The 13,564-nt window shown below is 42.3% G+C and overlaps 1 protein-coding gene across 1 annotated transcript in view; it reads right to left on the reverse strand.

Annotated features, from left to right (window-relative positions):
* Positions 1-1,108: 1,108 nt before the first annotated feature.
* Positions 1,109-13,564, reverse strand: part of LOC138049382 (uro-adherence factor A-like) — a 22,080-nt gene continuing 9,624 nt past the window's right edge. The window contains exons 12-16 of the mRNA XM_068895634.1: positions 7,193-12,169; positions 4,590-4,969; positions 3,244-3,702; positions 2,749-2,853; positions 1,109-1,454 (exon numbers count right to left, since the gene is read on the reverse strand). Of these exons, the coding sequence (XP_068751735.1) occupies positions 1,246-1,454; positions 2,749-2,853; positions 3,244-3,702; positions 4,590-4,969; positions 7,193-12,169 (6,130 nt within the window). The 3' untranslated portion in view covers positions 1,109-1,245. The remainder of the gene's footprint in view (positions 1,455-2,748; positions 2,854-3,243; positions 3,703-4,589; positions 4,970-7,192; positions 12,170-13,564) is intronic.

The following is a 13,564-nucleotide window of genomic DNA, read 5'->3' on the forward strand; positions in this document are numbered from 1 at the left end:
TACATCAAATTGAACCAAATATTCAATTCACCTACATGCCACAGTATTACCTATGTTAGGATAACGTTGGCCGAGTCATAATTCTGGTTTCGAGATATCGTACATGTCGTTCGAGGGTTATTACACTTTGCGTTATTACAATACGCGTTAGAAAATTTATTACATTTTGCGTTGACTTTTTTATTACATTTTGCGTCAATGTTATTACATTTTGCTTTAGTATTACATTTTGCGGCGATTCTTATTACATTTTGTGGCGATTATTACATTTTGCCGCGGCGTAACACATGGACACGAAAATGGATTGTAAAATGTAAGTAGCATACCTTAATCTGCTTCACGGTCTTCCACATTTGACTTTGTCGACATTGACAGCGTTAGAAAAATGTTGAAAGCTTGTTGGAAGTAACGACTAAAATTTGAACTGATTTAAACTTTCGAGCAACCTTTCTAGAGCAACAACGTTAAAATAACCCCATATAGGGTTTTGATGTCAACATGAGCACCCTAAAGTCTATGGCTATATTTTATTTAATGGCGTTGCGTCGCCAACAGACGGAATAAAGAAAACGTCAACAAAAACGTAAATTGCGAAACGCCACGTGTTATAACTGGATCAGTTGAAACAAAACCTTTCGAAATAAAGATGTAGAATGGACGATGACGTCTGTCTTCTAACTTGCGCTTGCGTTCGCCTTATGCCGCGTGAGAAAACGAAACAAAGAAATGTGCTACATGTGGCCGCTTCTGGCCAATTAAAGCACTCGTTCCAGATTCCCGGCGTCTGGGCATTTGAACAAAATGGCGGAAGCCGTGTTATGCTTGTGTCGAAGTTTGTTTTCACTTAGCATACGTTACTTATGCTTGCGCGTGTGTTTGCGCGTGCTCGCGCGTGTGCTTGCGCGTGTGCTTCCCTCGCTGGTGAAAAACCAGGCTTTAACCTTGGTTATTTCTTGTTGTCTCGCAGACTGAGGAAAGAAACACAGTTGTCGTCGTAGATTAAATTCACGACTAAGATCTCTTGTTTGATGGCGAATAGTAAAAATACACCATGAACTTTTCTTTATTCCAGTCGTGGTCAAATTTGAGAATCTAACCAATACTTGGAGCCTATATCTCTCAACTGATCAGCTTTACTATTCAGCTCAATCAGAGCCAGTCGATTTTCGACATTCTGATCACGTGAATGGCTCGCTAAGAATATGTCTTGTTCAACCCAATTGAGGTTGTCTTCCAACTAAGTTGCTAGGTGACCGACATGTCGCTTGTACTTTGTTTTGACGTCATACTCGTCAGACACAAGAGTCCTCGCTTCACGAAAGTGAGAGCCTGGAGAGGGTAGGAATCTTTGACGTCTGCAAGCCACTTGGTGAGAACGCAAGCCACTCTTTCTGGTTGCCATGGCGACACGTTAAGAAGTGAAACTGCTGCAGCCAGCTGGACGGCACAAGTCACTTCAAGAAAAATCGAAAAATCATGTCGAGAGGTATAAACAAATGGAATTGATTTCCACCTTAAGTTCCGTGCAAACCGACGCAATGGTTCTGCAGATGTTGGATGGTGTTGGCAATGGTGTGCGAACGGACGAAACATGTCCCAACAATGTAAGGGCGTGCAGTGTATTATGGGAAGAATACGACCCATAAGACTTTGAAAACTTGCAAATGCATGGCTATCTCCATGGAGACCATATGTAATGCGCGAGCGTGGTCCCAACAATGTTGGAAGAGCTGTGCAAACGGATCCAACATTGTTGCGCAACGCTTACGCGACCCCGGAACAAAAGAAATGTTGGGAGCCCTGTTGTTGGCTCAAACGTTTGACCAGTTTCAGCCTTCGCGCAACAACTCCCAGCAATATGCCACACGGTGTGCAAACGGACGCCTAAGGACGGTGCCTACTATTGTTATTGCGCATACGTTCAGCACATCTCGAGATACTCGGATTTCCTATGGGTGGTGCTTATTAAAGGGGTTAGATCACGCAATTTTAGGCAATTTCAGTATTGATCAAATGGTCATAGAATTAACTGAAATAACAAAATAACGGCTCAAAACTATAGAAGAACTCAAACAAAACACAGGAAAGCTAAGAAGGGACAAGGATGGACAAAACTGGGGAGGATTGAAATGGATTGCATTTGGGTAAATTTGAAAAACGTCGGGCCACCTTTTTTCAAATATATATCAGTTTATATCAAAATGTCATTTAAACAGCTGGAAAATCATTCTCAGTTGTTACGTGGCCCTGATTTTGCAAATGAAAGACTCTTGCTCTGCCAATTTGACATTAGAGCTCATAACTAACAAAATTAAAAGGGATGTTTTTGTGCGGTACAAAACTATGCAGAGAAAGCAGAACTTAGCAAGTGCTCTTGATATCCAAAAAGAAAAATAGGGGGTAACCATGCATTTTTCAGGGATAATTAAGCTTAAATTTGGAAAAGAACGCCATACATTGCTTTGTATTTTAAAGCTTTTTACAAATATTGTTGATTAATTATCTTCGAAAAATGCGTGGTTACCCCATATTTTCTTTTTGGATTTCATTAACACTTGTTAAGATCTGCTTCTCCCGCATATTCAGTAAACCGCGCAAAAATACCTTTGAATTAGTACGCACCGACCTTAAGTATCATAAAATCAAATCGTCATTACTCCAGCGTATTATCAACTATAGAGAGGGCGTCTTTATAATGAAAAATACACTAGAATTAGTTTTGGAACCTCGTAGCAGATAGCTACTTACCAATGGAGTTCGGTGACAGCTTTTCTTCAAGCAGTCCACATAACATGTCCGTGATTTCTGGAACAATGGTTTGCTGATTTTCGATGGCAATTTTACACAAACCGCCTGAAAAACATATTTCAGAATTTAGCAAACGTAGGAAGTTTTAGTAATCAGGCTCAATGAGGCTGGCCTTTTATGGAGTACTATGTTTGGTAACGAACTAGATATGGATAAGAACACTTTGACACATTACTTGTTGATCGATGAAAGTGACATTCGGCTGCAAGGTAGTCCAAGGCGATTAGAGGAATCTTTGGGACGCCACTGTGTATTCTCAAACCATTTGCATCGGAATTTGCTTATAAAAGGCATCGTGTATCAAACAAATCGGCTTTAAAAGTTCAAAGAAATTATTCATATTGGGCATCTCCCCAGAGCAGTGAGGTTTAATATCCTGGTGTTCCCCAAAGAAAATGAACCACGAAAATTCCAGGAGTTTTCTTGTGAACTCACCTAACAGTTGAATGCACACAACAATGTGCGATTCTTCAAGTCTTTGTTTCCTCAATTTCCCACACTTAGAACAAATTTCATGTCCTCTGCCACCATCCCCACCCTGGTCACTTGCCCTACCCTCCCCACCCTTCAGTTCTTCTTGGCCGGGTAAGTTTTGAGAAACACTGTCATGAATTGATGTGAGACAACAGCAAGTCGAGTTTCTTCCTTCAGAATTGCCATCGTCTGCTTTTAAAGTTCCAGTTTGTTCATTGATTGAAGACGTCGTAGGAGCAGTTTTTTCTTTGCTGCAATTTAGATCAATGTCAGACGCTTTTGTAGCCCAAGTCTCCAATATTCTCCATATATTGTCTGTTATGATAACCTGTAAACTCCACTGCCATCCCAAAACACAGGACAGTAACTCCAGAGATTTGATGAGTTCAAAAGAATGTCTGCCGGTCACCAGACTTCCATCTGAAAGTGGAAATTTGAATCAATTTTAACCCTTCCATTCCCAAGATCAAAAAGTTCATTCTCCTGACTAGTACCATAGATTTCTTTGTTGGGTATTCATGAGAATTTGGTGTTGTATCAAGATCACGCCTCTTAAAGGCTCATGTTCACCCAAAAGGCATTGCGCTCCGCGTTGAATTTCGCACAGACGGAAAAACTGAAAAAGCGCCGGCGAGTACCCAATTAAAACGCTGGAACTGTTTCAGAAACAACAACACAAGCGCGCAATGTCTTTTGGGTGAACATGAGACATTAAGCTGATAATTACCTTCATTCTCAATACCTGTCTGACTGACATTTCATTAAAATTGTGAGGAGAATTTACATACTGCTCAATCCTGGGAGTCAGAGGGTTAATTAATGCACCTAACTTCAAATATTTTTTCTGAAAATAAAATGAATCTTTCCACCAAAAGAAAACAAAATGTATCATTTTCGCGTCGAAATTGTGCCTTTAGTGTCGAAAGCGTTTCGCGAGGTTAGCAAAGCGAACAGTCATTTCAATTTTCCTTCACAAACCGTTTTGCATTCGTGTTTACAAAGACTTTTTAAATTGCAAAGCAGATTGTGACGTCAAATAAAAATATACTCGCGCCAGTCAAAGCTCGGTCGCTGATCCAAGTCAATGCTTGTTGTGCTTTCTTTACGAAAGCTGTACAACAAATAAAGTGAGAAATTGCTCATAGTGCAAAGATTTATCTTATCAACGAAAGAAAACTGAATAAAAGCAACAAAAATAAGTATGCTAAACGTGAAAAAAGCGACTTAAATTATTTTAAAGGATCGGTTCGGGTAAAGAACAATTCGTCTTCCAAAAACAAAAGAAAGCATTTAATGTTTGCCCACACCTTCATTAACGCAGACGCAGTTCAAATTTTGATCACGAAGCTTGTTAATTAGCCGTAACCCAAGTTCCGTCAGTATTTCTTGGGTCACTTGTAAATCACTTCCCAAACAGTATAGCCTGCGTAGAACATTTCCAAGGTCGCTAGAAAACGAAGCCGCCCAATTCAACAACACGTACAGCAAAGTTTGAGCCAATGGAAAGAGTTCATTGCTCTTCCAATCAGAAGATGCAGGCAGTAGTTCCGGCCAGACAGTTACCATGGCGACCACGATCTCAATAGCTGCTTGCTGGAAACCGTACAGCGAGCGCATGACGTCATAACAGACAACGCGAGCACAGGCAAGATCATCTTTGAGCCGACACAGTGATGTGAAGACACGGCTACGGAATGGTAAAGACGACGAAACTTCATTCGGGAATGTAACAAATACTTCCGGTCACATGACTTATTGGCGCTTCGTTGTAGTTGCGAGCGGCCATATTTGTATGTAATGTGTTCTGTTAGTCAATAAACATGATAGGGAAGTTATGTGTTCCTTTCTTATTCTTCATTAAACACGAAGACGCACTATAAAAGGCGTAGTGGCTTAAACACATGCAAAAGATTTATCAATCAACCGTGGACGCCAACGAGAAATCTGTGATAATTTGTTCAATAAAGAAGCCCCTTATGGCAATGTGTCCGTAATATGTCATAAAACATTATCAGTCGTTTTTTTAAATCCCCAGTCCCTATATTTTTGCGCCAGAAATATCTTTTAGGGCTTCTGTCTTTGTGTTGCTGTTTGTTGATCACCATCTTGAATAATTAATCAGTCGTGCTTGCATGAATTCGAACAAAAGCATTGCGTGAAGCGCCCTCTTTTATAGTGCGTGTTCGTGTTTAACTTTCGACATGTAAAATTTCACATAAGCACTTTTGTTCAGCACTATTTTCTATCCCACATGTCGTGTTTTCAATTTAACGAGCGGCGACATTTGTTTGAGTGTAAACAAAATAAAAGCCCCATTCTGCGTTACTCTTCATCTCTGCAGATATGTTTCGAAATTCCCCTAATTAGATGCACGAGAATTCCTATAAGCGTCACGAAGTGTCCCCTTGCTTTTCATTCCTCACGTCTAGGAATCGCGGGAGAATGTGCACGCGCAAGCCACGATTGGTTTTGAGTTCACTTCTGATTGGTTGAAAAAAAGATGGCGCGAGAACTTTGAACCAATCACCGAGTGACGTAATCATAAACAAAAGCAATTCGCTGATTACTTTCGATAAAAATAGGAAGAAAAGGCTTAGACTTCAAGGGACACTGTGTTTGATGGCAAAATTGGGCGTGCATTTAATCAGGGACATTTCTGCAAATATGTGCACCATTCATTTCGAAACTGAGGCAACCAACAACACACAAATGAGCTATTTCTTGCGTCCAAAAAGGAGTCTATGAAGGGTTGTTCACATAAAAGAGGGGAAGATCCCGGCAGACGATCCTACTAGTTGTTCATTTCCTATGAGATATGTCCAGAATTGTACGAAATTACGAAAATTACAAAAATTTCAACTGTACTACGAAAATGACGATTTTGACAAAGACAAAAAATCGTTAAGTGGAAGGACATGCAACATGCGAGGGTCCCACTAAAGGCCGGGACACACTAGTCGACAAGTCTCTGCGACAAGTTGCTCCATGTGTACTACTTGCAAAAAAGTCGCTGCCACACGACGCCTGTTCGGTGCACACGCAGTGATCTCGTATGAGGGGGAATGTGAACTAGTTTTCTAATTCAATATGGCTGACCATATGACGCTCTCTCATTGGTTCATTTATATTTTGTCGCAGCGACTTGTTGCCGGAAGTGTACACACGATGCGACAACGCTGCTTTCGCTATTTTTGTCGCTGCGATAAGTCGCACGAATTCAAACTGGTTTGAATTCGTGCGACTGATCGCGGCGACAAAATCCTGCCGCAGCGACAATGATTTTCATGAAATTAACCGTGTCACACAAAGCGATTTGTTGCAGCGACTTGTTCCCGCGACGTGTCGCAGCGACTTATCGCCTAGTGTGTCCCGGCCTTAAAACGACGATTTTCACGAAAATTACAAAAAATCGAAAGATTCGTAATTGCGTGCGATTCTGGACATAAGTGGTTCTCATAAGAAAGTTTTAATTACGCTTATCGCTTAGGTCAGAAAACTTCCTTTCCTTTCGCTCTTCCTCTCCATGAATACTAGGCCGAGTTTGATAAAATAATATTCCGGCATGGCTAAGAGGCTTAATGGTCAAATTTCACGGCTCAGTTCTGTTTTCTTTGTCTCACAAGTCTCAAGGGAGATCTCTAAACAAAACGATACTCAATTTTAACCATTACGCCTCGTAGCCATGTGTGAATATTAATATATCGAACGTGACCTATTCACACCCAATCCTTAGCCTCCATTTTTAATCACCCCAGAATGCATCTTCTCCGAAAAAGATGGCGACTACACATCGCGCGCAATATCGTTCCCAGGGTCTTCTCGGTCGTCTCCACATTAAAAGGCTATGACACAAAACGTTTTCCATATAAAGCCACATCGCTGTCCAAAATATACAAACCCTGATACGTACCAAAGAGAAAGAACTCCTTTGAGGCCGCCATCCATTGCTTGGATTTGTCCCGTGATCACACCACGGCAACACAGGTTTACCAACCGAGGAACAAAGTTCCCAAACATTGGATGATTTTGTGATAGCTGGGTAATCATCTCTAGAAGGCGCTCCTCAAAACCGGTTTGAACCGGTTTCCATTCCTGTAATGTATGATTCTTTTCAAGTTGGTCCAGAATTAACGGCATCGTGTCGTCTTCCCGAGCTTTTAGAAACTGAACTATTGCCGAGGCCAAAGGTGTGCAAGAAGATATGCACCTTTTTGCAGCAAAGCGTTGGACTATAAGTTTTACCTCTACCGAGTCTTCGTACAGACGAGTTAAGCACCTATATGCGTACTTAACTTCTGGCATATGCAGAGGACGTGTTGACAGAGAACGTGTGCATTCGGCTGGAGCACTTACGTCTTCTAACTTGGATTTCGTATTAATTTCAGCTTTGGCTTTACTAGCGCAAGAATTATTACTTGCTTGTGAAAATTGCCTTGCAACCATAGGCCCATTATTGGCAGCATTGTTTGAATGCTGCTTAACCATCATCGGCCCGCCACCAGGATCAACGTTCGCAGGTTGGATCGGTGTTGGCCCAGTATAGGATGCAATGCTTGAAAAACGTTTGTCCATCAATGTGTCACCATTGGTCTCAATGCTCGTCGGGTGTTGGACCACTGTTGGGCCAGTCTTGGTCGCAGTGTTTGAATACCGCCCAACGCTACTCCTAACAGTTGCCGGATGCTCCGTCTTTGGCCCACTACATGTCTCAATGTTGGAAGCCTTTCTCTCCAACACCAGCCCAACAGTAGAAACGTTGCTCCTTGATTGCTTAAGTGAAGCAACATCTGAAGGCGTCGTTACTCCTTCGCTTAACACAGAACTTTGCTTTGACCTCATTTTCTTGAAACGAGAAACAAAAATTGACTCATTTTCAGATTTGGAAACTGTTTCTTGTAAAGAGCGTTTTAGTGATCTATTCTCTCCCTCTGCAGATGATTTATTAGTACTGTTATTGTTATCGACGCAGAGATTCTTTACCACATTGGGTCCCCTGTCAGATCGTTTGATAACAACCGACGTATCCCCTGTTGACACTTTCCGTTTCACAGATTTTGGCGGCAACTTAGCACCACTCGCAATAAGGTTACGTTGCGGCAGAGACGAAGTGATTTTGTTAACCAGTGGGATCTCCTTGGCGTCAATCCGCGTCTGTCTCTCACATGCACTGGCAGGCTCCAAAGGGGCTAGACCAACCTCATCGATCAAAGCAGGAGGCGAAGGAGGAAGCGGTGACAAAGGAGGCAATTCACTAAAACTTAGGTCTCCGATAACCGAAGCTTCGTCATCCGATGGGCAAGGAGAAGGTGGGAGGGGAGAGAGAGTTAGAAACTGATCGCCAATACGCTCTTGGAGTTTCCGCATGGCGTCTTGAGCTGTCAACTTTTCCTGGTCGCGACGCTTCACTGGTGTGTTCTCAAATGTGTCATGCACACGAAAACTCAAAGAATCAGTTTCTTCGAATGCGCTTACTGTATTTGACGAAGACGATAGAGACGTTGGTTCTGTGATTCCTGCAGTGAGAATAGGTGTATTGTTTTTAACAGGCGAACGCTTCTTCCTTTCCTCCACAGTCGAAAACTTCTTGTCGTCACGAGCGGCAAAAGATGTCTGCCAAGTTTCAGTCTTTTCAACAACACTTTCTCCGTGACATAACACAGATTCTGTTCCGTCGGTTTTCGAGATACAAGCGGGAATAATAACTTCAACATTAGAGTGTTTGTTTATTTTGTTAGAGGTAGAAAAAAGTTCAGCGTCTTCGCTTGAAGAGGAAAGAGGGGATATTTCTCCCTTAAAAACACCCCACGTTTTTTCCTCACAGTTTAATAAATGGTCCACAGGCATTACAGAACTCTCTTGTAAAACTGAACTGCATGTGTTGGAAAACACGGCTCTGTTCTCCTTGACAGAGTTGTCTGTCCTAAGGTCCGAGGTATTTGAAATCTTCACTGCTGAAGCGAGACCCTGGTCTTCAGAGCTTAGATCTTTGCACTTCTCACCAAAAGAGTGTGAAGTTGAAGTTGCTGTTGTAACAAAGGATACTGAATTACAACTCTGCGAAAACTCGTTAAGAGAGTTACTTGACTTACAGTCCGAAGTGTTTACAAACGTCACTGATGAAGCAAAGTTTCTATCTCCAGTGCTTTCATCTTTGCCTTTTCCCGCTAAGGACTGCGAAGTTGACGTTGCTGTTGCGAGAATCGTGGGTTTGTCAACAGACATTTCATGGAAACTATCACTTCCAAGACTATTTTCTTGTGTACATGACTTTAACGCCGCATCGTTCTCTGAGTTACCAACTTCGCGACTTCCATCTTTACTCTTCGTCGCCAATGACTGTGTGATTGATGCTGGTAAACAAAACTTTTTCGCTGAAGTGTCTTTAGTTAGATTTGCGCCTTCAGAGGCAGTCTCATCTTTTGATACAGATGAATGTGTCACGTCTTTCTTGAGCTGCAAATTGGAGTCTTGGTCTTTACTATTTAATCCTTTATCTCTTAACAAAGCCAAAGGCTGAGAAAGATCCCCATCCATCTCTAAGTCTGAATTTCGACATTTAGCTTCTTTTACCTCTGAGCAAACTATCGTAGTCTCCTTCGGTATTAAGCTGAAATTTTCACGACCATGATTTTCATCTTTCGTACCTCGAACGCCCGTGGATTCTGCCTCAGTTTTCACCTCCTCGTCTGAAAGAAAACGTACTTTTTCCTCCGTAATATTTTTATCGTTGACACCAGAACTCGAAGACAATTCGCCAAAAACAGAATATTTTGTTATAGGACTTGAAACAACCTGAGTTTGTTGCTCTGATGAATCTGAATCCAGACTAGGTATAAAATCAACTTCCGGTTGATCTGGTTCGTCTTCAAAACTATTTAAGACTTCGTTGTTATTTTTTTCGAGAGTTCCTTCCAGCCATTGCAAAACAGTTTCTTTTGTTTGTGAGAAGTTTTGTGCGACACTAGGATCGTCTTTATCCTGTGACGAGATTTGCTCGTCCGTTGATACGTCGTTTAATGGTTTGGCCGTAACAAGATTCGGATCATTTGACGACAATTTATTAGAATTGTCATCTTGCTCCGTCACCTTGTCGACGGAAACCTTGTTGTAATTTTCAGATTTAGGCGAGAAGGAAAGCTTCAGCTCTTCGTCAATATCGTTATTTACAAGTCTGTTCATGCTGTTCTTCTTCGCACCATCTCCTTTGTTTAAAACTGAACTTGACTCGTTGGTAGTAGATATCTTTACAGGTAAACTCGAGACTGAGTCTTCTGGATGAACAGGACACCCACTGTTTGACTGATCCTGGACCACATCTACAGCGTTGGAACCCTGTCCTTTCCGTTCACTTGAATTTCGGTCCTCTTCGCCACCTTCGTAATCCTTCGTTATCTTTCGCACAACCCCATTGTGCTGCAAATCAAGATCCGAATCCTCTGAAGTAAGAGCTCGGCTCGAATTTAGATCATTCCCAGTCCACTTTTCTGATGCACTATCATCTTCAGACGAGGCACTAAGCCTCATCGCCTTAGCCCTGGAACGAGTCATGACACGTGATGTCGGAGACGTGGCATGGCATTTTTCTTTTCTCCGCGGACAGGGACTCAGCCCTCCTTCGGTGAAAATTGAGTGGTTTGCGGTTTCAACAGCTCCAAAACTGACTTGATCTTTTTCGCTTGCGTTTACGGCTCGAGAAGACTTCCTCTTTTCACTGGGTGAATTGTCCCCTTGGCAAAAGGAAGTTTCGTGTTTACTTGCCATCTCGTGTTTTGTAACTCCATTTTGAGACTTGACAACCAAGACTGGTTGGGAATTCTTTTCCCTTGAAGTTTCTTCTTCCCTAGTATTTTTCACATTTTCAAGGAAATTATCAACTGCGTTTCTTTTTCCCAGTTTCGGTAGAGATTGCACCTGTTCCATTTCTCGATTATCCGATATGGCAACATACTTTGCTGATTTTTCGGTAATTGTACTGTCAATTTCCACACCGGCATCTACAGCGCAATCAGTAGTTTTTGTTGTCTTTTCAGAAAGAGATTCTACAGGTTTGGCTCCTCGATTAGCAGTGTTGACATCATTTGGGTCTGGTACTTCTGAAATTTTGTCATCAATTTCCATATCTTTTCCTGATACTTCGGACACTTTATTTTCAATTTCCATATTGTTGCCTTTTGCATCTTCTTCAGTTATTGTCGTTTGTTCAGTTGAACGTCGCACAACTTTCGATTCCTCACAACCAAGGTCTGCATTATCATTCGCTAATACTTCGGAATTTTCATTATGACTTCTCATATCGCTGCCAACAGCAAGTTCTTCCGTTCTCGATGTCAAATCACCTATACATTCCTCGACATCCCTTTCTCCACAAGTGGAGATTCTATTAATCGTAAGTGAATCGTTCGAAGTGTTCTTTTCAAAGTCTTCATTATCAACAGGATTAATTGCAGTCCTTGCTCTCCGTTCCGACGCACCTTGTTCAAGATCCATTTTGTGATTCTCTGCACTGGTTTTATTCTCAACAGCGTCGATGAGATTTGGATCACCATCCGCTTCACAAATCGAAGTATCGAGCTCAGTTCCTGAAGGACGTGCTGGGAATTCACCCGAATCTGTTACAGCCCCCATAAGCATGTCCGCCAAATCACCCAGACTCGAATCACTGTCAATGGCTTGAGCTTCGTCCTCGCTGGCTTCCGAAGAACTACTGTCTTCAAGTGCGTTTCTCTCGGGACTTGGAGGAAGAGGGCTGAGGGCAGCTTCCATATCTGATACCTCACTAAGTTCACGAATGATATAAGCCATCCGATCTTTTGAACAGGAGACTGGAGGCGAGGACTCTTTGGTTTCCGAGTGAGGCTTAGCTGGTTGGCCTGTTTTGCGTTTCTGTCTGTAAGTAACCAACAAAACAATCATGTTAACATCTTGAAATTCAAGCGAGCCCAAAATTGATTGGCAAAAGAACTTTACACGCACGTAGAGCTCGATTATTTCGGCCTCTGCACAATTTGATCTCGCAGGAGAGTGTAGTTCGGAAAAGGAGCGGAAGTCATCTAGAGGGTCAAATGTCATCTTCAGAATCAAAACTCCCTTGACTCTGAAGATGACTTCTGCTCTCAGTCTTTCGCAAGCGACTAGCTTATGCCACGACCTCGTCACAAATTGTGTCGTGTGAATCAAACCTAAAGGCGCCCGCAAACTAGGAAACAATGTCGCGGAAAAAATTTTGCTCAGAAACATTTTACTTCCCCAGAAATGTTTCCTTCTTTGTGCGCCGAGGAAACATTTCGGGAAACAATGTTTTCGCAACAAAGTTTCCTCGTTTGCGGCGCCTTAAGACACCCTTGCGGCAGACATTCAAGAGTCGTGCACTCATAAGTGGTCGAAAGTCATGCAAAAATTGTAAGGAAAAAATCGCACCGTCTACTTATATCTCCCTTGGTGTTGCCATAACCGTTGTAGTCTCTAAAACTAGCTGTCAATCCGCTGCTCTATTACTTCACTGCCTAAAAGCTAAAATTCTTACTTGTCCCCTCGAGAAGCAAACTCCATGACACACGTTCTCGAGGGGTTCTTCTTTTGCCTGAGTTCATTAATTTTTTATAAAAGAGAAAAATACTGTATAATTTTGTCTCCATACGTCTTTTGAATTCTCTTATTGACTGAGTGGAGCAAATCTCATGAAAGCGGGGGAGGGGGAGAAGGTATGGCGCAGTGGTGAGCACACTCCCCTCCCACCAATGTGGCCCGGGTTCGATTCCCAGACTCGCGGTGTCATATGTGGGTTGAGTTTGTTGGTTCTCTTCTCTGCACCGGGAGGTTTTTCTGCGGGGACTGTGGTTTTCCCCTCTTCCCATTGGGGCTTTTCAGGGCTAATGAAACAATCACGGCAGAACAGAACATTCAACAACAACTGTTAAGAATACCAAATGGCCGGAGGCAAGCTCGTTGGCTTTTTAAGAAGGGAGTAGTTTCCAAATAAACTGTGGTGCTGCGTCGGTGGGGAAGTAGTATACAAAAAATTGGTTTTATCAACGGAGTTGATAATGTAAATTGCCCACCGTACAGAGATTCTAAAAGCTGACGTTTCGAGCGTTAGCCCTTCGTCAGAGCGAATCCATTACAAGGTTAGTGGTCGCAGCGGTTGAACAACAAATGAATGCAGGGGGTAGTTTCTAAAGAAACTGTGGTGCTGCGTCGGTGGGGAAGTAGTACACAAAAATTTGGGTTTATCAACGGAGTTGATAATGTAAATTGACCACCGTACAGAGATTCTAAAAGCTAA

The sequence above is a fragment of the Montipora capricornis genome, chromosome 5, assembly GCF_036669925.1.
Source record: "Montipora capricornis isolate CH-2021 chromosome 5, ASM3666992v2, whole genome shotgun sequence".
Classification (NCBI taxonomy): domain Eukaryota; kingdom Metazoa; phylum Cnidaria; class Anthozoa; order Scleractinia; family Acroporidae; genus Montipora; species Montipora capricornis.